The sequence below is a fragment of the Anabrus simplex genome, chromosome 5, assembly GCF_040414725.1.
Source record: "Anabrus simplex isolate iqAnaSimp1 chromosome 5, ASM4041472v1, whole genome shotgun sequence".
Classification (NCBI taxonomy): Eukaryota; Metazoa; Arthropoda; class Insecta; order Orthoptera; family Tettigoniidae; genus Anabrus; species Anabrus simplex.
The window spans coordinates 364,955,527-364,980,498 of NC_090269.1; the positions used below are offsets into that span (position 1 = coordinate 364,955,527).

At 38.7% G+C, this 24,972-nt stretch overlaps 1 protein-coding gene across 1 annotated transcript in view; it reads right to left on the reverse strand.

The window, feature by feature from the left end:
- Positions 1-24,972, reverse strand: part of wwk (white walker) — a 260,834-nt gene that overhangs the window by 111,137 nt on the left and 124,725 nt on the right. Inside the window, exon 9 of the mRNA XM_067147682.2 lies at positions 10,629-10,764. Within this exon, the coding sequence (XP_067003783.2) occupies positions 10,629-10,764 (136 nt within the window). The remainder of the gene's footprint in view (positions 1-10,628; positions 10,765-24,972) is intronic.

A 24,972-nucleotide genomic window follows, 5' to 3' on the forward strand; every position in this document is an offset into this window, starting at 1 on the left:
CTCATGATTATTTTATAATTCAATGAGTAATATAATGTATTGAGTAGGTGGTTGTTATTAAAAGGATTTTATAATTTTAATATATTGTCCTCAATACGGTTCTATTATGAGATTAATTACATGTAACTTAGCTGCCTACCAGGCTACGAAAAGGAATAGATATCTTAATCTCAAAGTCAAGGTCAGCAAAATATCTAGAGATATTCAATTTTTAAAAGAATGTATGAAGCATGGACTAATTCCCAAATTTCTAAAACACCTTCAAAGAAAAAACTTTTCGACTTCTGATTTACGTAAAACTCAAATGAAAGTTAATGAATTTTGGTTAAAAAACGAAATCAAGGCGCATTACAAAAAGAAATCGTTCCTAAACCTACAGCTTTATAAGACGCATCTTGAAATATCCTCTAGTATGTCCCCATTAGAATGGAGTTCATACTCCATGTTTGTCAATGAAAAGGTACATGATATAGTGAAGAAGAAACAAACAACATTAGACAATAAACTGATACAATTGCAAAACACTAAGAATAAACAGAGTAGTGTCAACAGTAAAACTAACCTCCCTTCCGCCGACTTAAATCATTTTCCTACTACGGTGAACTTATCTAATACTGACTTTTCAGATAATGAACTATCCCTCCTTGATAAAGGCCTGAAATTTAATTGGCCTAACCCGAAAAAAACCGACGATCTGATCACTACAGTCGCGGAAATTGAATCTAACATTCAAAAACTCCCCGTAGAAGTGCATAAAGACATTAAATATGAAATAAAGAAAAAGCTTCCTTTTCTGGCGAAAGAACTGAAAACTACCTCGAATCCGACCCTTAGCAAACAAATACATGATGTAAGAAATAAAATTAATAATAATAACATCGTCACTAAAGCTGATAAAGGTCCCACCATGGTATTACTACATAAAGATGACTACATTAAAAAAACCGAAGATTTCTTTGCTAATGGCAGTTTTACTATTATTAATAAAGATCCCACCCCCAAAATCCAACGAAGTTTGAAGAACCTATTGAAGAATCTGCCGTTCTTACTACAAGAGCACGAGTATCAGAGGCTTATAATAATGAACCCGAAACTTCCAACTGCAAAAGCTTTGCCAAAAATCCATAAAAAAGACGTACCTATACGCCCTATTATCAACTGCATGAACAGCCCTTCTTACAAAGTTTCAAAATTTTTGCATAATTTTCTCAGTAAACACTTTAAATTCAATAATACAGCCTATATAAGAAATTCCGTTGAATTTTGTGAAAAATTATCGAAATTCAATCTTGAGCATAATCATATAATGGTATCCTATGATATTACCAATATGTATTCCAATATTCCGGTAAGCAAAACTGTCAAGATTATTAAATCAAACCTTTTAAAACACAGTAACCTTAGCAAATGCGAAATAGATAATTTCATCAGTCTGTTAGAATTTGTACTTAATAACAACTATTTCACCTTCAATAATAGAATATATCATCAAAAGGGCCTAGCAATGGGTGACCCGATCTCGGGCATTCTAGCTAATATCTTTATGGATGATTTGGAAAATAACAAAATAATCAATAATATTAATGGTCTTCAATTATGGTTAAGGTATGTTGATGACACTTTTGCCATTATAGATACACAGAAAAACGATAGTCATAATGTGCTAACATCCCTTAATGAGCTTGACAATGATGTCAAATTCACTAAGGAAGATGAGATCAATGGTTCTCTAAACTTTTTGTATTTAAACATTTCAAGAGAGAATAATAAGTTCATTTTTCAAATATTTAGAAAGCCTTCTTGTGCCCCCATCACTATAAGAAACGATTCCTTACATCCGCAATCTCATAAACAGGCTGCATTTTTTAGTCTTGTCTATAGAGCATTAAAAATCCCGCTGACAACTGAAAATCGCAAAAAAGAACTAAACTATATTAAGGATTTAGCCAGAATTAACGGCTATAACCCCTTAATGATTAATAAAATCATTAACAAGATAAAATTTAAAACCGCAACAAAATTGATTCCGGACAAGCCTAAAAAAACAAAATATGCTCCCTTCACCTACACAAATCCAGGCCTATTTCAAGTTACTAACCCTCTAAAGAAATACGATATTAATATCGCTTATAGAACCCGATATACGAACCGTAATATATTCTTCAATTCAAATATAGTTAACATTAATCACAATAAATTCTCGAACTCTGGTATCTATAGGCTTAAATGCACCCATTGTAGATTCTCCTACATCGGACAGACTGGACGTAGCTTTTTGACCAGATACCTTGAACACTACAACGCTTCGAAACATAAAAAGTATTCCGCCATGAGCACCCATATGGAAGAGACTGGCCACAGTTTTACTATAATTGAAAAAGACCTTCAAATCTTGAAATACGTCAATAAAAGTAAACTTATGACAAAGTTTGAGAACATTTACATATTCCTAGACCAGCATTTCAACGGGCATCAAAATTTAAATGATACTTCAGAAATTAAAAGTCCAATTAATCGAGAAAATTCCAGAACTACTCTCTCTTTTCAATATAAATAATAATAACTTTACGAGAATCTTTAATTATACAACTGTTAATAATACAACAACTACTACTCTACTGCCCTCTCATGCGACACCCCCTCCACGAATACCCGACCCGCCTAAGGAATCGGTCACCCCTCCTCCTCACATGACTCACTCCCCGCCTCTACGTATACATAGATACAATACTAGAAGCAGCAATAAGGTTACTCGCCAGTTTGATTCGCGCAGCCAACGTTAGCGAACACCTCACACTAGTCCCAAGGGTAAGCCTCCTTCAAACTTTTACTAAATTTTTTTCATTATAACATAACTTTATTTTTCCTCCCTTTTCTTTCTTTCCAGATTTCTAACTCCAATTGTGCCATAATCTGCTCCATCCATCTCTGGTTTGCTGGAACTCTCCCTACTTTCAAGTTATAGTTACTTAACGAGTCCACATTGGTGTCCTACGTTGTATAAGATTAATTCTACTGCTAGCGTGTAAATACGGACTAGTTCAACCTGTATTTCCTTCTGGCATTGTGTTGGCTCTCCTACTGAATTCCTAACTACTGAAGTTTACGTCATTTCAACCTTAGCTTCGTCGCCATGCGCCTTTTAACTGACTCAGCTTGACTCGCACTATTCAATAAACTCTATTTTAACTTTTGTTTTGCTCAATTTAAGAACTCCATAGTCAATAATTAATCCACGCTTCACGCATTGACATATAATTTAAGATCCACTATATCTATATCTTTTTACTTTAACAACCTCATGTTTGTTTTAACTTTATAGACTACCATCATTCAAAGTATTCCTCTGCATACTTGCTGTTAATCTGTACATATTGTTATAATTTCATGTCTAATGTTATCATTTTACTTTTTATTATGGCATTGTCACTCTTAACAATTTTTATCATTCAGCTCAGGGCCCTGACCTAATCTTTGTAAATTAAGGCTGATGATGTTCGCTATGTCGAACGAAACATGTTCCTTTATTTAAGACACCTCATGATTATTTTATAATTCAATGAGTAATATAATGTATTGAGTAGGTGGTTGTTATTAAAAGGATTTTATAATTTTAATATATTGTCCTCAATACGGTTCTATTATGAGATTAATTACATGTAGCATAGTACTGTTCGTTAAAAATGAGAAATAGTGTCGTTTTTCATTTGATCGAGTATTTCATGTGAAAGCATTGCTTTTAACCGCGCCATTCCTACTGATGTCATTCTAATGACCTATGTTCATTTCAGTTGGGAAAACCACTAAGAGTGTCTTTCTGAGGATATAAAAAGGCAGGTGGAGAATGAGTGTCTGCCATTATAATGAAAACTCCCCAACCTGATTGTGATGTTTAGTGACTTCCCCGTCGCATTTCTAGGATAATGTTAAGAGCTATGCAATTTAATACAACCTTGCTCACATGTACACTACCTAACCTAGAATTCTGTACAAAATGTAGAATTCTGTAGCAAAGCAGGGGTACATCAGCTAGTAATTTCTTAATTTAACACTTTATTAAATCCTTATGTCAGCTCTATCATTGTTAATGTAACTAACTATGAAGTCTTAAATACTGTCTCTGTTAAAATTTTTAAGAAAGATGAGGCACTACTTGAAGCGGTCATGAGCAACAAGTGCTAAGACAGATAAGAAGATAAGCCCTTGTGGTATTTCCTTGTCCCTTAACAACATTCCAGTGGACATAAATACCCACACTTACTCTAAAGGAAGTTATTCTAAAACTAGTGATATAAATTCAGACAAGATATAATAAGTGTCAACTATTCAGCTTTGAGGCCCGAGCTTCAAGTTTTGTCACAATGCCACAAACACATTTACACAAGCAACATCGGACATCACATTCACAGTACAGTACATTTTTTCATGCAAAATATAACCAAAATATGACCTTAAAGAACTAAAATGACTGAAATATGACCAAAACAATAAAATGGTAAAATATGCATTTACATGCCCTTTAAAATTGGCTAAATATGTTCGGAAAGGTTCAATTCATGCTTAATTCCAAGGAATAGCCAAAACGGAAGATGTGAAAAATATGACATTTCCTGAACATCCAAACCCTAGTAATTATTGTTACAGCCTCGTAAGCATGTATTCAAGTAATGTAATACTGCCCATTTAAGCTCACTATGATAAACTATGCCAAAGTAAACAGGAATAGGGCAGCAGGCCTTGAGCAGTCAGTGTCCAAAGGTAATACAGTGAAACCTTGTTAGTGTGTTCCTCATTAACACGTTTTCCTACTGAGTGTGTCGTAAATTCGAAGTTCGATCCTCGCCATATTAGATCTAAATAAAAAATACCGCACTTATCACGTCGCGAATTCTCACTACTACTGCTATTACCATCACTTTTTTCCTAGCCCTGAAAATTTTATTTGTCATCCCTTGCAACAAAACATGATTTCGAGCTCGGGTAAGAGCCATCACCACAGTTGCGTGATTACAGGAAAAGGTCTCTAATTCCTAAATTCAGAGGATAAACTGTACCTTCGGGGAGCAACCCGTTAGCCTCAGGAAGTTCAGTTCTGCTTGCCGGTTAGCAGCAAGATTGCTGAATAACACAATGAGCCTATTTGTGCTTGTATTTTGCATTTAAATCAGAAGTTAGAAATTTATTTTGTGTTGAGTGGTACAGTGAAGGGTAGCGAATATTTGTTGCACGACAGCCTGTATCTGGATTAGGAACATAATCGTGTGAAGTTGACTAGCGTGGAGCATATCTGTCTTGTGAAAGCTTAGGTATGGAAATGGAAAATGTGAAATTCCTTACTAATGAAGACAAAATTAAAATTTGTTAGAAAGTGGACTGGCATTCGCATCTTTAAGCGTGCAGAGCTGGCGTGAATGTTGAAACTTGCATCTTCGAGTTTCAACTCAATCACTCAAAATGGTTGAAGTTTTGTTGGATTCAAAATGGTGGCCAAAGTCATTCCTCACAGTCGCACATGGTCGAGTATAACCTCCAATTCACTGTCTAGGAGTGTGACCAGTAAATAATGTTTAATATCCTACTGGTCCAAAATAAAAGGCTCTTACTAACATTTGTTTTAGAAAGAGTGTGATCATAAGTTTTGAATTTGATTATGGTCCATATTGACAATTGATCAATATCAAAGGGTAGAGAAGGGTCCACCTATTCAGTACCATTAGATTGTACAGTGTCCTATATAACTGGTACTAGTTTCGACCCCACATACATTGGGTCATCTTCAGCCACGATCCAATTGGAAAATATATGCTCACATACAACGAATAATAAAGAAAACAATCTGGTATGTCAGGCCGTAGTCTGGCCCCCCAGTATAGGGGGCAACGCGTCCGCCTGTCACCCGGCGGCCCCAGGTTCGACTCCCGGCCGGGTCAGGGGTTTTTAATTGTAAATGATTAATATCCCTAGCCTGGGTGTTTGTGTCGTCCTTAACATTCCTTTCCTCACATTCAACACTCTACACTTTCGCAATTCCACTTACACGCAAAGTCCTATCATATATGGTGAAAGTAGTAGCAAAAGATCTACAGAGGTCGACGCCACAAACTAATATCATTTTTTTTTAAATGTCAGGCTGTGAGTATTCATTGTCCAAAGGTAATGCAGTGAAACCTTGTTAGTGCGTTCCTCATTAATGCGTTTTTCCGCTGAGCGTGTCGTAAATTCGAAGTCACAATTCTCGTCATATTAAATCTATATAAAAAATATTGCACTTATCATGTCACAAATTTTCTCATCATTGAGACTCTTTCATATATTAATAAGATGCAAGAATTTAGAACCTAGTTATTTTCAGATTTACTCATAATTTCATCCCAGTTCTGAAAGTCAATTTTTATATATTTGTTTCATTTGTTTTATGTCAATTGTGAGCATGTACATTTGTTTAGTTATTAGATGTTTTTCATTAAGGCTGAAGATGGCCAGCCCCAGCTGAAACTAGTCCCTAATTAATGTAATTTAGAATATTGCATATTATAGTACTGAAAGGTGGACCATTACGACATTAATTTAATAATTATATTGTAGTTTTTATTTGTATATTCAGTAGTACATTTTATTGCTTACAAAGTTACTTTTCCTTGTCACCTGCTGAAACGTCTTAACGAGGTTTTACTGTATACAGTATTAGCAGAAGCAGAGAGCAGCACTTCAAGCTAGCGATAAGACTTGAAAAGCGCTTCGGCAAGTAGAACAAGACCTCATGGAATACGTAAAATTATGCAACGATAGATTCGCCTTTTCTCACAGAATGCCATATTTTAAAAATTGCAAAATAGTTGCAACGTATAATGTCAGTATGATGGAATTTAAAGGTAGGCTGAGGCTGATGAGTAAATTTTGAGTGGAGAAAAGGTTCTTTTCTTTGATAGAAAATGTCATTATGCCAATGAATGCTGAGTGATTATAATAAAAAGTATTTGATTTTTATAGGTTTGTCATAAGGAAGTGTAAGGATAAAAATGATATGCTCTCCCAAATCGGCAATGTGGATCAAACGGCTATCAGTTTTGGTATGCTTTCTTTTCTTTTTTGGTATCCTATTTCATAATATGATTGGTTTCTTAGTTAATACAATCTTATTTCACTTCAGGTGCTGTTATCAGCTCGTAACAGAAGCTTGTCAGTATCCATACGTTCCACATGCCTGAGAGACCCTCTGTTTGAATGGCATATAAATCTGCTGAAAGAATTTGATGTAGAACTTTTTTCACCGAGTTTATATCCTTTTGTATATACCATACTTTTTTTTTTCTTTCTTTCTTCGTGAGAGACCTTTTCATGGTTGACTTTCGAAGATAGTTAACCTTGGGTGGAGCAAGCTCTGACTTACAACTACGGTTGTTAACCGCAGAGAGACAACCCCAGATGTTCAGGGTTCTGGGTTGGCATTTCCTCCTCACCCAATGAGGTATGGTTTTTCCGCCAATACTCGGGTGGCTGATAGCAGTGGTTTCCCACCGGGCGATGGGGTCGCCATGCCATGCAGGGGAATGGCAGCTGGATCATGTATTTATGGACAAATCCTTCCACAGAGAAATCTACAATGTTGAAGTATTAAGAGGAGTAGATACAGGTTCATATCATTACATAGTCAAATCAAAATTAAGTTCAAACCACTAAAAAAGAAACCAAAATGCAATAAACGAAAGAGGAACTTTGATCAACACAATTAATTAGAAATGATAAATATAGAGAAGTCACACAAAACATAAAACAGACAGAAAACTTAGATGAACTGGTTCCAATTCTCAGGCAACAACCTGAAAATTTAGCCCCTTTGAACCCATGTAAAAGACATGCCTGGTGGACCTCAGAATGTGACAAAATTCATGAAGAAAGACATCAGGTATGGTTAAAATTTCAAACACACAAAACAGTAGAAAATGCAACCAACCTCAAAAATATCAGGAAAAAGTTCACACAAATGATATCAGGCAAACCAAGAGACAATCACAGAAAGATCTAATTGACTCAATACAAGAAAATTACCACAAAATGAATTCCAGAGACTTTTACAAAATGTTTGCAAGACAACTACAATAATTTGCCCCTCCCACGTTAATGCTGGAAAGTGACGATAGAAAAACAACACATTATGACAAGGAAAATGCCAAAATCATGGCAAAAGCATTCATTAAACTTTTGAATTGTGAAGAACCCCTAGAACTTTTAGCAATCAATACAAACACGGCCATCAAGACCTCACCTGAACTCATAAACCCCCCACAATCCAAGAGGTGGAAACAGCACTAAGAGGGTTGAAAAATTATAAGGCATGCGGAGAAGACGAAGTTTTCTAAGAAATGTGGAAATATGGCAGTGATACAGTTTGAACATCTGTACACATGGCCCTAACAAAAATCTGGGTAACAGAAAAGTTCCTCGAACATTGGACCACAGCCATAATCAACCATTCCACAAAAAAGGAGGTAAAAGCAATCCAGATAATTACACAGGTATCTCTCTCTTAGACTGCGCATCCAATATTTTCTCCAGAATCCTATACAGGAGGATCAAAGAGCAACTAGAAGAAGAATTAGGTGAATACACAGGAGGTTTCAGACATTGGAGAAGCTGGGCAGAACAAATCATCACTTTAAAATTAGCCATAGCATATTACAAGAAACAAAATAAACCTCTTGCAATAACCTTCGTGGACTTGAAATAAAAAAGCATATGACTGTATCCATGGACCTTCAATGTTTAAAATCATAAGAAATTTCAGCCTCCATCCCAAATTAATTAAATTGATAGAACTCACATTAACCAACACTAAATCAAAAGTCAAGTTCAGAGGGTAATTCTCTGAGCCATTCATCATAAAAACAGGTTTAAGACGAGGAGATTGCTTGTCACCACTGCTGTTCAACTGTGCCTTGGTATATATAATGAGGGTATGGTACAAGATTAACCCAAAGAACATCTGAACTGGAAGGCCCAAAGACAACATAAGTTTAAATTGCCTACAATTTGCTGATGAACTTGCTCTCTTGTCCAACAATATTCAGGAAACCAGACAAGTTATATCACTACAGGACAAAGCACAGAAAACTGGTCTTGGAATATCTTTTGGAAAGACAGTAATCATGTTAACTGACACACCACTCATAAACAAAATTGCCATAGGAAACCAAGAAATCAAAATTGTGGATAAATTTATATAACTGGGAGAAATCATAACATATAAAGCCAACATAGCATAACAGAATAAGTAAACTGACCAGAGCACAATATCTCACCAAGAATACCTACAACAAAAAGGGCCTGTCAATAACAACAAAATTAAAACACTACAAAACAGTCACTCAACCAGAAATAACATACACAAGTGAAACCATCTTCAAAACAACTAACACTGCACAAATAGACAAAATACTCAAGATAGGGAGAAGAATCAATAGAACATGCATCAACAAATCATACCAAAAAAGATGGACACTGGAGAGTAGCTTCTAATGAAACATTCTACAAGGAAATAGAACCAGTAATGAGCACAATGAGGAAGAAACGCATTTAATTTTTTGGACATCTAATCAGGACACCAGAGAACAGGATCATCAGGAGAATAATAGAAAAATTCTGGAATAGTAAGTACAACATTAAGTGGATTAAAGAAATCAAGGAAGGTACGGATGAACTAGGAATTACAGTGGAAGACCTAAGAAACAAAACCGACAAAATCAGGAAACTTATAGACAAACAAACCAGACTGGAAACCAGAATCAACAAACAGACAATAAGAAGGATGATTTCCGATGAAGAAAAAAAGATAAAATCCGAGAGAATGAAGAAGTACTGGGCTGACATAAAACTGAAAAATTCTTTGTATAAAGTTGGCTAGAGTGGTCCAATGAAGGCCATAAATTGTAAATAAATAAAAAAATAAATATATCATACTTTATGTAGATTAGTTTATAGCATTTTAGTTAATAAATCTTTCATGTATAAGAATTCTGTGAATAATTTATGCACCCAAAATGTTACCTATATTTTTTGTTAGAAAAAGTGTGAATTACCCCAGAAAATTTGCTGAATTTAAGTCTGAAACACTAACAGGTGAGCAAAACTAAGACATATAGGAGACAACATTCATTTTATGTTTGAATTTAAATTGGTATGATATAAACTAAATGTTCAAAAAAGAAATAGACAGGAACTGTGCATAAAAAAGAAAGAAAGGATAAGAGTGTGCTGGGAGTGATAAATAAGCTATGACTTGCACAGATGACCTCTCAATAACTAGTGAACTATTCTGGTAAACATTGAACATTACTTAAGGGAGATGGAGGTAAGGAGGGAATGGCAAAGTCGAAGTTATATGAAGATTTTAATCTAACAGCAGATGAAAGAAGAAGATGAAGTCACAATCAGAACAGGAAAACTTTTATAAATGCACTTCTCTCTATCTTTATGAACTATTGACGGTACAGACTATAAAAACTAAATAGTAAGACGTAAAGCTATGTTCAACAATCTGGCACACATTATACTGTATATACACAAAAAAAAAAAAAAAAATTACAACACACTAACAAATCAATTCCGTAATAAACAAATGCATTACTTACCTTTATCATTTAGCCAGCATGCAACCTTATAGTATGCCTCATCTAGCAAGGTAATCACAATGGCTAGTAGGATCTTGGGCAAATAACTTAGGCAGAACATATATTCTCGCTCAGCTATGAGTTGGTCCCACCATTCCTGTGATGGAAAGCAAAATACAAAGTTTCAATATCATAACATAATTACAATGAGTATGCAATCAATACAAGACACAAGCAAAGAAACGAACCCATTATTTTATAAATAATACTTGTTTCATATAAAAAATATTTCATGTATTAGAACCAAGACACTTCAAAGAAAACATTCATTTTATGTTTTATTTTAAAATGGTATTATAATAAATAAAAGTCTTTACAAAATTAAAAGACTGGAAATGTGAATAATTAAAAAAATATGTAAAACAATGTGCTGGGAGGTATAAATAAGCACAGACGAACTGTCTATACCCAATTAACTATTCCGGTGTGATGGTGGTGATTTTTTGTTTTAAGAGGAAGTAAAATGAGGTACTCATCCTCTCTGAACAAATTAGTGGAAAATAAATTTAAAACAAAAACATAAAAAAAATTATTCAACAAAGGAATTTGGAAACACAGTAAAAAATAAAACAAAAAAATTATAGAATTAGGCCGAAAAAAGTACTAACAAATCAAAAGGGAGCGTGCGTTCCCTGAGTAACAGTACACTTGTAATTTATATACCCTTGATAAGTCCACTGTCGCACATAAAGCGGATGACGAGATCAGCAGTAGTCGCTTCAACGGCTAGTATGCGTTCGAGTGTTTCCTGCAGGCCGAGGCTCCGTCTTAGGCCAGAGAGATCAGCACGTGGGCATGTGGGCCACGGTGAAGTTGGCACCACAAAAACACACTGGGGGTTCTTCCCTCTTTAGGAGATAAGAGTGCGTAGATCGTAAATGACCCATCCTCAGCCTACACAATACTATGGCCACTCTCCGTGAAGGTCGGGAAGAGGACCGCCACACAGTAGTTGTCTTCTTAATTGCTCTCAGTTTGTTGGAAGTTCGGATAGCTAGCCTCTCTGATTCCCAGGACGCCAAGATGGTTCGACGTAGCTGAGAACAAATATCCTTATCAGGTACATTGATAGGTCTTGGAGGTAAAAGTACAGCTTCCTTTGCAGCTTAATCCGCAAGTTCGTTTCCCGCATCCCAACGTGGCTTGGAAGCCACGCGAAAGTGATTATGGTGCCAGTATCATTTAACCTGGCCAGGTCATGTATCTGCTGTACCAGTGGGTGTTGCGAGAAACAGGTTTCAATAGACTGCAGAGAGCTTAACGAATCGGTACACATAAGAAAGTGGCTTCTTTTGTCACTCAGTGCGAACTGCAGAGCCTCTAAGATGGCGTAAAGCTCTGCAGTATACAAGCTACATACTCTAGGAAGTGAGATCTTCGAGCTCATATCATCAATGACGAAAGGACAACCAACATTATCTCCGATTTTAGAACCATCTGTGAAGATATGTCTCGCAGCCGGATATTGGTGAACGAAGTTCTGGAAATTCCTCCGATAAACGGAGGAATCCGTGTTCACCTTGGGTCCATGGAGCAGATCTAGACGTATATCCGGTCACGGAACCAACCACAGAGGTACCTTGCTAAAAGTTTGTTCAAGACAACCACCGATATCGATATTCAAATCATGACACAAGCTATCAATTTGAAACCCAACCGACCATGTGGCATTCGGCTGGTCTTGGCATTGGTATGATAGATGCATTGATAGCTTGGATGGAGCGGCATTTCACTAATTTTGGCAGCGTACGTGATGAGTAACTGCTGCCTCCTTATCCGTAAAGGTGGAACTCCCGCTTCTGCGAGTAGGCTGGGAATGGGGCTAGTACGGAAAGCTCCCTTTGCCAGCCTAACTCCTCTATGGTGAATACTGTCTAAAAGGCTCAGCGTAGATTTTGATGCTGAGCTAAGCCGCACTTCCATGGTCAGTTTGAGAGAGGATGGTCACCGTGTAAAATCGTAGCAGTAACGCACGGTCAGCCCCCCACGAAGTGCTGCTGAGAAACTTAAGCATATTAAGTCTCTTCATGCAGGCAACCTTCAAATGACGGATGTGGGGCTGCCACGTAAGTCTCTTATCAAAATGGAGACCCAGGAATCTGCACTGTTTCGCAAGCGGAGCTCTGGTTCAGGATGCACAGGCCGACGTAGACAGAAGTGTACAACTGAGGTTTTCGCCGCTGAAAATCAAAAACCATGTTGCAGGGCCCATCTGTCAACTCGGTTAATAGCTTGCTGCAGCTGTCTCTCAGCAAATGCCACCCTTCCGGAGCTGTAATGTAGAGCTAAGTCGTCTACACATAGCGATGGAACGACTGTGGGCCCAGCAGCGGCAACTATGCCGTTGATGGCGATTGTGAACAGCGCGACACTTAGTACTCCATTTTCCTGAACGTAATATTGAGAAAATGCATTCCCTACTTGGACTTGAAAGAGATGGAGGGACAGGAAGTTCTCAATAAACGTTGGCAAATTTCCCCAAAATCCCCACTGGTGTAGTGTGGAGAGAATCCCATACCGCCAGGTAGTGTCGTAAGCTTTCTCCAGGTCAAAAAACACGGCGACTAGGTGTTCCTTCCGGAGAAAGGTCTCCTGAATGGCGCTCTCCAGTCTGACCAGATGATCAGTGGCAGATCGATGAGAGCGAAAACCACACTGGTAGTTAGACAAGAGACCCTCCTTTTCCATGGCCCACACAAGACGCCGGTTAACCATCCTTTCAAACAGCTTACAGAGGCCATTTGTAAGGCATATTGGCCTATAACTATCCAGAAGTTTTGGATCTTTACCTGCTGTGGAACTGGTATCACAATTCCTCACACACTGAGATGGAAACACACCCTCACTCCATATTCTGTTGAATAGGGTGAGGATATCCTTGAGATACCTGTCACTCAAATGCTTAATCATTTGATTATGGATTTTGTCTGGTCCAGGAGCCTTATCTCTGCAAAGCGCGAGTGCATTCTGCAATTCCTACTCCGGGAAGGGCATGTTGTGGGGTTGCAAAGCACTAGAGGCAGAAGAGAGATGGTGTGCCTCTGCTTCGTGCTTAATTGGAAGAAATGCAGAGTCGTATCTCCTAGAGCTGGACGTGTCTGCGAAATGGGACGCAATGTGGTCGGAAATGACTGAAGGAATCGTAACTATCATCATCATCATCATCGTTGACCAACTCCAGTTTCCCAGGTGTGGTATAGGAGCCCCTTCCATTTTGTTCTGTCCATGAACCATTCTTCGTTCACAATCCACTCACAATCCTGACCTCTACATCCTTCTTCACTAAGTTTGTCCATTTTTCTCTAGATCTGCCCATTGGTCTCTTCCCCCTGATTTCTCTTTCATACTCCTTTCTTGCAGACCTGTCGGCACTCATTCTTTTCACATGACCAAACCACTTCAGTCTTGCCTTTTGGATCTTCTGGAGTAAGGAGTCTTCTAGTCCTATATCTTCTCTGACTTTTTCATTCCTGAATTTATCCCTCCTGGTCTTCTGGATCATTGTGCGTAGGAACTTCATTTCTGCTGCTTGGAGTTTCGAGTTGTCCTTTCTTGTTCATGTAGCGGTTTCCAGACTGTATGAGAGGATAGGGCTGTAGTATGATTTATACAGTGTCATCTTGGTTTTGAGTGGTACTTGTTTATCCCATAGTAGCTGTCTTACTTGGAGGTAAAAATGTATTGCTTTTCTGATTTGACTATTTACTTCATATTTAGCTAAGTTATCCTTGGACATTATACTACCCAAGTACTTAAATTCTGTGACACTGTCCAGCTTAATGCCATTTAGCATGATTTCTGGCTGATTTGTCACCCTTCTGTACCTTTAACACCACCGTTTTAGCCTTGTTGATGTTTAATCCGTAGATAGATAGATAGATAGATAGATAGATAGATAGATAGATAGATAAGAAATGGGTGAGCCCTGTTTTCGCAGAGCTCCACACGTAGGTCTATGAAGACCCTTTGTGCCCCTTGAACGGGTTTGCCTAGTCCAGCCCTAGTGCTCCTATAAAGGATACCAGTGTCCGGATTTTGGCGTTCCTGATGTCCTCCAGGCTCACAAAATGTGAGCCCAGGAATCGATGTCTAGTGCTTGCAAAAGCCTCGCACTGACATAACACATGCGCGGAGGTCTCCTCCTCCTTACCACATCTTCTACACATCGGATCCTGGGTGATTTTCATGATGTGTAGGTGTCTCTGTAAGGTATTGTGGCCTGTTAACAGTCCAACTACCATTCTCATTCTGGTCCTATTCAAGTTCATTAGGACCTTTTTATAGCTTTGACTAGGCCCTTTGATAAGTTCACGTGCCTGTCTTGCTATGGTTAACCTCTTCCAAATATCTAGGTGAGACTGGTTTATCCATTGGGATATTGCCAGTCTCACACTTCGGAGTGACACTCCCAGGAAAGGCTCTGGTCCTATGAAGGAACCCATTGAGCCCTGTTTCGCTAGTTTGTCAGCTTCTTCATTTCCACTGATACCTGTGTGCCCAGGAACCCATAATAGGGTAACTGAGCTAAGCTCACACAGCTGATCTAACATCCTTTGGCATTCCCATACCAGTTTTGATGTTGTTTTAACTGCACATAGTGCTTTTAGCGCTGCCTGGCTATCACTACAAATAGTGATATGTCTTCTATGTCCAGGCATATTCCATATATTTACAGCACAGGCTAGTATTGCGTATACTTCAGCCTGGAAAACAGTAGCATATTTACCCATAGGAAGGGAGAGCCTTGTCTTAGGCCCCCAGACCCCGGCGCCTGTGCCCGTCTCCGTCCGCGAGCCGTCCGTGTACCACGTACAGCCCCCAGACTTAAGACGGGCCCCAGCGTCCGCGGCCCACTCCTCCCTTGTGGGTATCACCACTGTAAATTTATAATTCAAATTAAAGCTAGGCTTCATCAGATCCCCGATCATCATTGTCATAGGGCAAGTCTGGTGAAGCCTGGTAAGAATAGAGGCATGACCTCTATTCGGGTTTTTGAAGGACCATCCTCCGAGTGACCAAAGGCGATAGGCACTCATTCCCGCTATTACTTTAACATATAAATGTAATGGGGGAAAGCCTAGGATGGCCTCCATTGCACATAATGGTGTAGTATCCAGTGCCCCTGTTATTCCTAGACACGCAAGTCTTTGGACACTGTTTAACTTGGTACTCACAGTTTTGCTCTCTGAGCCTGGCCACCAAATTATAGATGCATAGGTGATCGTGGGCCGTACAATGGAGATATAGAGCCACTGGACCACCTTAGGTCTTAGGCCCCAAGTCTTCCCGACGGCCCTGCGACAGGCCCACATAATTTTGCGAGCCTTATCCACCTTATGATCTATGTGTTTCTTCCAACTCAGTCTTGCCTCAAGGATTACCCCTAGGTACTTAACCGAAGTTGTCTTAACTAATTTTTTCCCAAATAGGAAAGGCTCTGACAGTCCGTCTAGCCTCCTCCTCTTGGTAAATACCACAAGCTCCGTCTTATCGGGATTAACCGACAAGTCTGTCTCGTGGCACCATCTTTCCACCCTTCGTAGAGAGCCCTGTACGAGTTCAGAAACCGTACTGGGGAAATTTACTACCGCCATCAGGCTTATGTCGTCTGCATAGCCTTGGGCGTATATTCCTCCAACATTTAACCTGGTAAGTAGTTCATCCACTACCAGACACCATAATGTTGGTGATAATACTCCTCCCTGTGGACACCCCCTGTCTATATTAGCTCTCAACATTACAGCGTTGAGGGTAAACAGAACTTGACGGCCCTGCAGTGAGGGTTTAATCCGTAACTCTCAAACTCCTTACTCCACCCCTGCAGTCTCTCTTCTACATCTTTCTCTGAGTTACCCTAAATTACTACATCATCTGCAAATGCAAAAGCTTTTAAGTATTGTTGCCCCTTTTCTTTTAGCGCCTTTAATATGGTATCCATTACAATGATAAATAATAGGGGCGACAAAGCACTACCTTGTTGTACTCCCATTTTTGTCTCAAACCAGTCTGACAGTCCAGAACCGACTTGTACACAGCTTCTGGTTTTCTCGTAAAGCACCTCAACTTTTGAAATTAGACTGTCTCGAACTTCGAGCTTTCTCAGGCACTCCCAAATAAGCTCCCTTGGTATGCTGTCATAGGCCTTTTCGATGTCAAGGAACAGTAGATATAAAGGCTTCTCTTTTTCCCAATGTTTTTCCATCAGCATCCTGACCGCAAATATGAGACCTGTTGTTGATCTTCCAGGCCTAAAGCCATATTGTTCCTCTTCTAAAAGTGGTTCTACAATTTTTTGCAGTCTATTCTCTATAATTTTTTCCAGAATTTTTAGTCCATTAATGGAGATTCCAGGTACTAAGGGCACATTCTGTACTCCAACAATACGGCGGAGTTTTGTCCACACTTGTGATGACGGAGTATGTGCCGTGATGGATGATGCATACTTTTCCCATGTAGAAAGAAAGAAAGAACATAATGAGTTGATGCAAGAATTGCACAAGAAACAAGAAGAATGGCAACAGAAACAAGAAGAGAAAGAACAGGAACGGGAATCAAGATTCCAGAGATGCATCATTGAGATGAGAGAGGAAAGAAGAGAGGATCAGCTAAAACAGAAAGAATCTTTAGAAGAATTCGTTAGAAAAATAGAAGATGAACACAAAGGGATGATCGATGAGCTACGCAAGAAACAAGAAGAAGCGACTGAAGAAACAGCGAAAACACGGTCGGAAGTATATGAAGTTAAGAACGAAATCCAAAACATGCAGACGAGGTTGACTGAAACCATGGAGAATAGAAACAGGGAAATACACGAGGAAATAAATAAAATAAATGAGATGGTAACAGAGAGCCAGGAAACGATCCGAAAATTGGAAGAAGAGAAAATAAATGATATAACAGCTGGTATGCAAGGATTAAATCTAAGGCAACAAGACTTAGATGAGAAATATGACCAAGCTGCGAGCAAAGTAGCACAGAAAATTGATGAATTGAAGCAGAAAATAGAAGATAACAAGGTGGAATCGGAACGAAAAATCGAAAAGACGGAAGAAGTGGTGAATCAGATCAGAAGGGAAATACAGGAGATGAAGGTGGAATCACACACGGCGAAATCTATGGCCTCAAGCTCTAGTGATAGACATAGAGCAGTAGAGGTACAGATTAATGAGAGAGAGAACACACCTTCAGGGATAAGCGACCCAAGTAGAAGAGATATAGAAATATTAAACGGTAGTAATCAGAGTGAAGGAAGCACGATAATTAATATTATTAAAAATTACGACGACCGCCCGAAACATTTCGACGGTTCGGCTAAGACCTCACCGAAACAATTCCTTAGGGACATAGAGGAATATTTTAGGGAAGGAAAAATTCAGGAGGAAAAGAAATTGAGAATTATCGAAAAACATCTGGACGGGAACCCAAATATTTGGTTCCAGGCTTTCAAGTACACATTCCATAACTATGACGAGTTTAAGGTAGCTTTCCTGAAGAAGCTCTGGGATCCTGAGATCCAGCAACAGCTAAGATTAGAGCTGTACTCAAGGAAATTTTCGACTGCAGGCCAAACTCGCTTTAGTGATTTCTTCTCCCTACAATTTCATCGTTTTCAGGACTTAGATTCTCCACCTAGCGAACTGGAGGCAATTAAAACTATTCAGAGGCAATTACCACTCGAAATACAAAGATTATTAGCAGCCTCTGATATACAAACTGCTATTGACATGGAAAGACGATTAAGACAGATCGACCTAACGTCATCCTGCTTAATAGAGAGGAACCCCAGAAATATAAGACAAATAGAAGCAGTCAATACGCTCAGCTCCGAAATCACTAACCAAGGACTAGATAAGGGTCATGAAATTAGGACAGAAGATTGTGTTAGAGCCCAGAACAAAGAACCAAGAAAATGTTATTGTCAGTATAGTGGTCAACAGCACGGAAGATGTGGGCAAATTGGAAATAGAAATAGTTTCCAGTATAGGAGTAACATTCGATATGGGAACAATAGAAGTCGACCATATCAGAGGAACAGAAGGCGATACGATGAGAGGAGAAGACCTGCACAATATAATCAAAATGAAGAGAATAGGCGATATCTTCAAGAGCTAAGAGAAGAGAGACAAAATAGGAGCCGATGGGAGGAAGCCATCAAAAATAAGGATATAAACGGCGACCTCGAAGGCGCAGAAAGTCTCGAACTTCAGAATTATAAACGAAGAAGACAGGAAGAAGGTTGGAAGGAGCATGAAAATCATGGGAACACAGAAATTTCCCAAACATCTGAGCGAAAAAAAAAAAAAAACGCCGATGATGAACTAGTTAAACACGAAATTGTAAATATTAAACCGTTAGTGAATATTGTCAAAATTCGCAGTTGGGTAGTAGCACAAATAGATCATTGGGACATTCAACCTGAAGATTTAATTAAAGAAGATACTTGTCACGAAACTCAACCAAAATTCAAGTTACCAGTAATAGTTGTGAGAGTGTTCAACACCCGATTGTACTGTTTAGTGGACTCTGGAGCTAGCATAAGTGTAATGTCATATACCTTATTCCAAGAGCTAAATCAGAAAATACAGATACCAATCATACCTGTATCTGGTGTAAAAATCCGAGGCATAATTCCAGACAAGTCTGTTGAATGCAAGATACAAGCCTACTTAAGTATAAAGATCGGAAAATATGAATTTGAGCATCCATTCATGGTTATGAAGAAAATAAAATACGTCATTTTTGGAATAGACTTCATGATAAGCTCTAGGATGACAATTGATATGGATAAGGGTGAAATTCGATTTCCAGTGGTAGAAAATGATGGAAATAGAACTGTAGAAAGAGTTCAAATTAGTAGCACACTTGAAGAAAACGAATGGTTGAAGATCGAGGGAAAAGAAGTGGATCTATTGGACGGAGAGAGCCAAGAACTAGAAGAAAAAGATCTTAGCACAGAAATAGAGCCGGAATTAATCATGAGAATTGAGGAAATCGTTGCAATCGAAGAGGAGAGCTATGAAAAATCTGAAATTCGGGAGAATATATTGTAGTCAACAACATTGGAAATGGATAGATATGCTAGATATCATAGCTGAAAGTTTAAACAACACGGTTAATCAATCAATAGCTCAAATTCCTAGCGTAGCCCATAAAAATGTTCACCCACAGAGAACATGGGATAGCATTTTCACTATGCAGCTAGAGAAAAAGCCAGATCCTCAAGAAATAAATCTAAAGATCCAACAGAGACTCAAGGATCAGTCTCAAAAACGGTTAAGAAGACTACGGAATAAGAAGTTCCATCCACATTTCAAACAAGGAGATCTAGTTCTGGTTAAGACTGCACCAATATCAAATGCACCAGCAAAAATATGTGCTAAATTTCTGCCGTTATACAATGGTCCCTACAGAATCGAACGCGTACTTGGGAATAATGCGTACGAAATAGCAAGTTTAAATGGCAAATATCGTAACGTACATAATGCATGCAATATCAAGTTGTACTTCCAAGAGAATCAGCAAATGTAATAAGAACTTAAGAGATAAGAAAGTCTAAAGCCATTAAATGACCTACCATTGTGAAATGCGCAAAGAGGAAGAAATAAATATCTTTATTACGACCACTTGAATGAAGAAAAAGCAGTTGCCAAATACATGGTTACGGGACATGTAAACAAATTAATGCAACTAGGACGTAATCGATATCAATCTGCTGATATTCGATAATCGAATAGATAATATCGCAATGGCAGAGAATATACGAGATGCAAAGTCACATTTGAGATTCAAGTTAACAATGAGAAAATATATCGTGACCAATATATTTTCTTCATGCCAGGGGGATTAAATGTGCCCGTTCGCATCTCGTAGACCAACAACAAAATGGCGGCGTAGGAAGGTATGGCCCATGCGATCTACTAAGGCAATGAACTTCGTATCAATGCAACGTATAGGAGGCTATGTACGTCACGGAAAGGATAGGTTTCGAAGACACTGGAGAACAGTAGAGGCTCATTTGAATTGTTTTAAAAAAAAATATAGCAGCGGGTGAATTGTTTAACGAGACTCTAAAAAATTACTTTCATGTAGACAAGACGCAGATGCGAGCAGATCTACATATTCCAAGAATAGATTTGCCTACTGAAGAAGAATATTAATTATATATATTCGCGACAGCAAATAATTAAAGTATTCATCGCTGTATGCCAGTAGATGAGCCGAGAAAAAAATATAAATATATAAATTTTGGTGATATACGACGGATTTGGAATATCAAGTAGCAACGTAACGATCGAAAGAATCGGAATTCACCATTGTGAAATATTTAATATCTACACACGAGAAGAGTATAACTACCGTAGCAGTAAAAAATAATAATTATTTACGGAGAAAACTTTTTACAGAAAGAAAAACTTTAACGATTATTTTAAATAACAGAAAATGCAGAATATCATGACTAATTACTGCGCACAGAGAATTCTTTTCATTGTCAACAGATACATGATGATGACTGTCAGCTAATTCATCAAGATGGACCGAACTGGGGATATGTACCGTCGAATCAGATGACCAGGCGGAGATTATTGGACAGACCAACCAGTGGAGATGATGACGTTGGATGTGCATCGGCCAGCCGAAAGACCGGATGATACGAAGTGGTCTGACGAGCTATGTAACCAGCAGATGACCGTGAATGTCCAGTTCAGACAGAGATCCAGTTCCAATCTGAGGGTCTAGCAGCAAGTGAAGGACGGAGCAACCACCAGACCAGATGTAGCAACTGACGAGCTAAGTCCATACTTTTCTATAGTAGAGTAGTTTCTTGATATCTGCACCCTCAATCTATTTTGGCATGTGCTGAGAGTTTGGTGATTTATGAAGTAATTAAGAACGCGTGTGTAATATAAGTAATGTGTGAAATACTTAAGATTTTAAAATTAGATGGAAGTGATGAATTAGAATGACATATACTGGATACTACACTAGCACATCGACAGTGGAAATAATATCCGATAAGAGAAAGGTATGTTACTTGAGTAGAGCTAGAATCAATGAGTCTAAGTTACTAGTAAAGGTTCGATTAATCTCGTTTTACCTGAGTATAGTTTACGTCACAAATTACCTGCGCAATACGATGATCATTGACAAATTAAGTATTCCTTTCGTCAGAGAAAGAGGGCATATGAATTCATATTACTGTTATTAAAAATAGAGGTTATTGACTGCGTATTTTGCTAAGCAATTCTTGAATATTTAGCATATGGTTTCGGAGTTATGGCTATATGCATGCGGCTAAATGGAAGCCGATAGGATGTTAAAGTATCGACGGTAGTGTATTGAAATGTGATTATATATTGATGAATGGTTTAAGTGAAGAGATTTAGTTATGTTCTACGGGAAGTGTAAGAATTGCTATTTGACGTGTTAATGATTTATTAGTAATATAAAGTGAGTTTCTATGCCATGTTTGAAAATATACGTCAAGAAGAGAATTCCGCGCAGATGACCATTTTCAAGGTAAGGAAAACATGAATTATGTAGAATTGTGTATCGTGACAGTGATATTGTGTTTGACTTGGGTGAATAACAGGTACTGCGTAAGAGAGAGTGTTCTTATATATGATGCAATAGACTCATGATTGATTATATATCTAGTATTTCGTGGAGCGGTGATCTTACAGGTTGATATGAAATACCTGCATTCTATACTATCCATACACGTTCAGTAGCACGTAGATAAATGAAATATTGAGACAGTGCAGATCATAAGAGTACATTGAGCCACAATAGATGAGTGTGTAGATTAGAAACTATTCGAAGAGTTAGTTAGATTTTTTTTTTATTTCTACTCAGATAAATATGATTTTAACTCAGTATATAAAAATGAAGAATATTACAATGGTTAGTTAGGAGCCAGATATCGTAGGCACGAGGGTGGTATTGTTTTAGCTCGTAAGTCGTTACTTGTTCACACTAGAAAGATATTACCTAATACTCGGAGTTCAAACCTATGAAAGACTTTAACTTATGAATGGAAGGTCGGTGAACACTGCCACAATTTAATACAAGCGAAAGTGTATACTTAGGAAACATGTCTCATATGTTGTGAGGATAACTTTAATAATTAACAGAGCAGTATTTACAATATGAAAATTTTATTTGATTCCTTGAATGCTCAATGATCGCAAATATTATTAAAAAAAAAAAAAAAAAGTAATACTTTCGGAACATGGCTACGAAGGTTCACATGTGTATTTATTGGAATTTGAACTTATAAATGAGAGAATGTTAGCATTTTTTTTTTTTAAGTTCCACTATTTTATCTTAAATGAGCCAGCGCTGACTCAAACTTATTTTCAAATGATGAGATAACACGGAATTAATACTACCCAGATTTCACTATATCTCGAACATTAATTTTTGTCAATAAATAATCTTATATATTTTCTTTAGTATGTGACTGAGTTATGATTTCTGTTCTGGTAATGTTTAGAGTTAGGTTAGTTGTTAAGTTTTCTAGATGTAAGCAATCGACAAGTTCTTACAAACGAAATGCGAGATGATTTCTAGATATCGGGCGTCATTCTCGTGGATATTGATACTCCCATCACGAGTACCCCAGCGGCCAATTTCTCTTCCGAAACCACGTTAAATAATTACATATAAAATCTCAGATTTTATGGGCGGAAAAAGGATACCCTGAGAAGAATTAATGAGCTACCGGGATAATCTTGCACTGACCGTTGCAAGAGCGGGTGCAACCATGGGACCTGTTTCCGGCGATGAATACCAGACGAGGAAGGAATTGTTTCCTCTGCAGCAGCCAAAATTCCAGTAGTAATGGAAAAAAACGTGGTCGTCAACAGACTCCAGCATATCATCAGCCATCACTGCGCGTTTCGTAAATTCGCCAATTTGCCCGCCGAAGTAACCAGCGCTTGGGTACTTTGGACTGTCTTTGATTAAGAGAAATAGAATTATCGGGAAGAGGTCACTATCACAGAGGTTGTTGTGTACTTGCCACCATAGCAGGGGAACTAGCGCACGGCTGCACAAAGTGACATCCAGGTGTGAGAATGTGCCATGTGCACTGCTGAAATGTGTTGTCGGTTCCCCTGTATTAAGCACGCAAAGATCAAACAGGTTGATCATTCGCTCGAGCATCCTCCCCATAGCACAGAAAGACGGAGAACCACATAGTATGTTATGGGCATTCAAGACTCCCAGCATAAGGAAAGGAGGAGGCAACTGAGTGATCAAATTTTGTAGTGCACGCATTTCAAGGTTATAATCCGGTGGAATGTACACGTTGCAAACCATTGTCATTACTGGCAACGGAGTGCGAACTACAACTGCATCTAGCCGAGTACGGAGCGGTACTTCTTTGCTGAAGACGTCGTAGCGAACTAGGGTACAAACGCCCCCAGTTGCCGTGCCATCCACAGCTATTCTGTCTTTGGAATAAAGACGATATCCTCTCATAGCCGTGTCGTGTCCAGGTCTCAAACGAGATTCCTGTAGACAGACTATGGAGGCCACATTGACAGATATCAATTAACGGAACTCAGCTAGGCGACAGTGGTAACTACTGCAGTTCCACTGCAATAGTGCCATTCTGTGGATAGGTAAAGCTTCGAATTCAGACCAATTTCTTGCCCTTCGTTCGATCCATTACCTGCCAGCTTCCGCCGTCTTTGTCAGTATCGTTTTTGTCACAATCACCATCCACGACAATGAGTGGTTCAGTCTCCATTGTCTCCTCAGAAGAAGGAGGCGCGGAGACTGGGCACTCCGCGGACGATGATCTCATTGATCGGGAACAGTGGGCCTTCTTCCTGGGAGAATTAGGTTCTCCAGAAAGTGATCGAACAAGAAGGCGTTGGGGCCTCTCGCTCTTGTCCACCATTTCTGTTTTTTTTGGAGGAGAGCCGGCAGATGGCTTGCCAGATTTCTTCGGGGATGCTGTGAACCCCGATTGAGTTGGAGAAGGCTTCTTCTCCAATATCCTAAGGGAGCTCTGTGGCTTTACCTTCTCCTCCTTTTTAGTCTGGGCATTGGAAGGAGGGCTGGACTTTCCAGCCCTATTTGGGGAAGTCTTTCCCCAAGCCCTGTTGGGGGGAGGACTTCCCAGCCGAATGTTCCTGGGAAGGGCCCTTCCCAGGCAACGTCGACAGTAACGCTCCTTTCGATGCTTCACGTACTGAATCTCCAGTTTCTTTAGTTATTGCATTTTGTTGCTGGCTTTGACTTTTCGATGCATTTTCAGTATTGGTGTTCTGTACAAAACTCTGTGGAGTGATCCGCA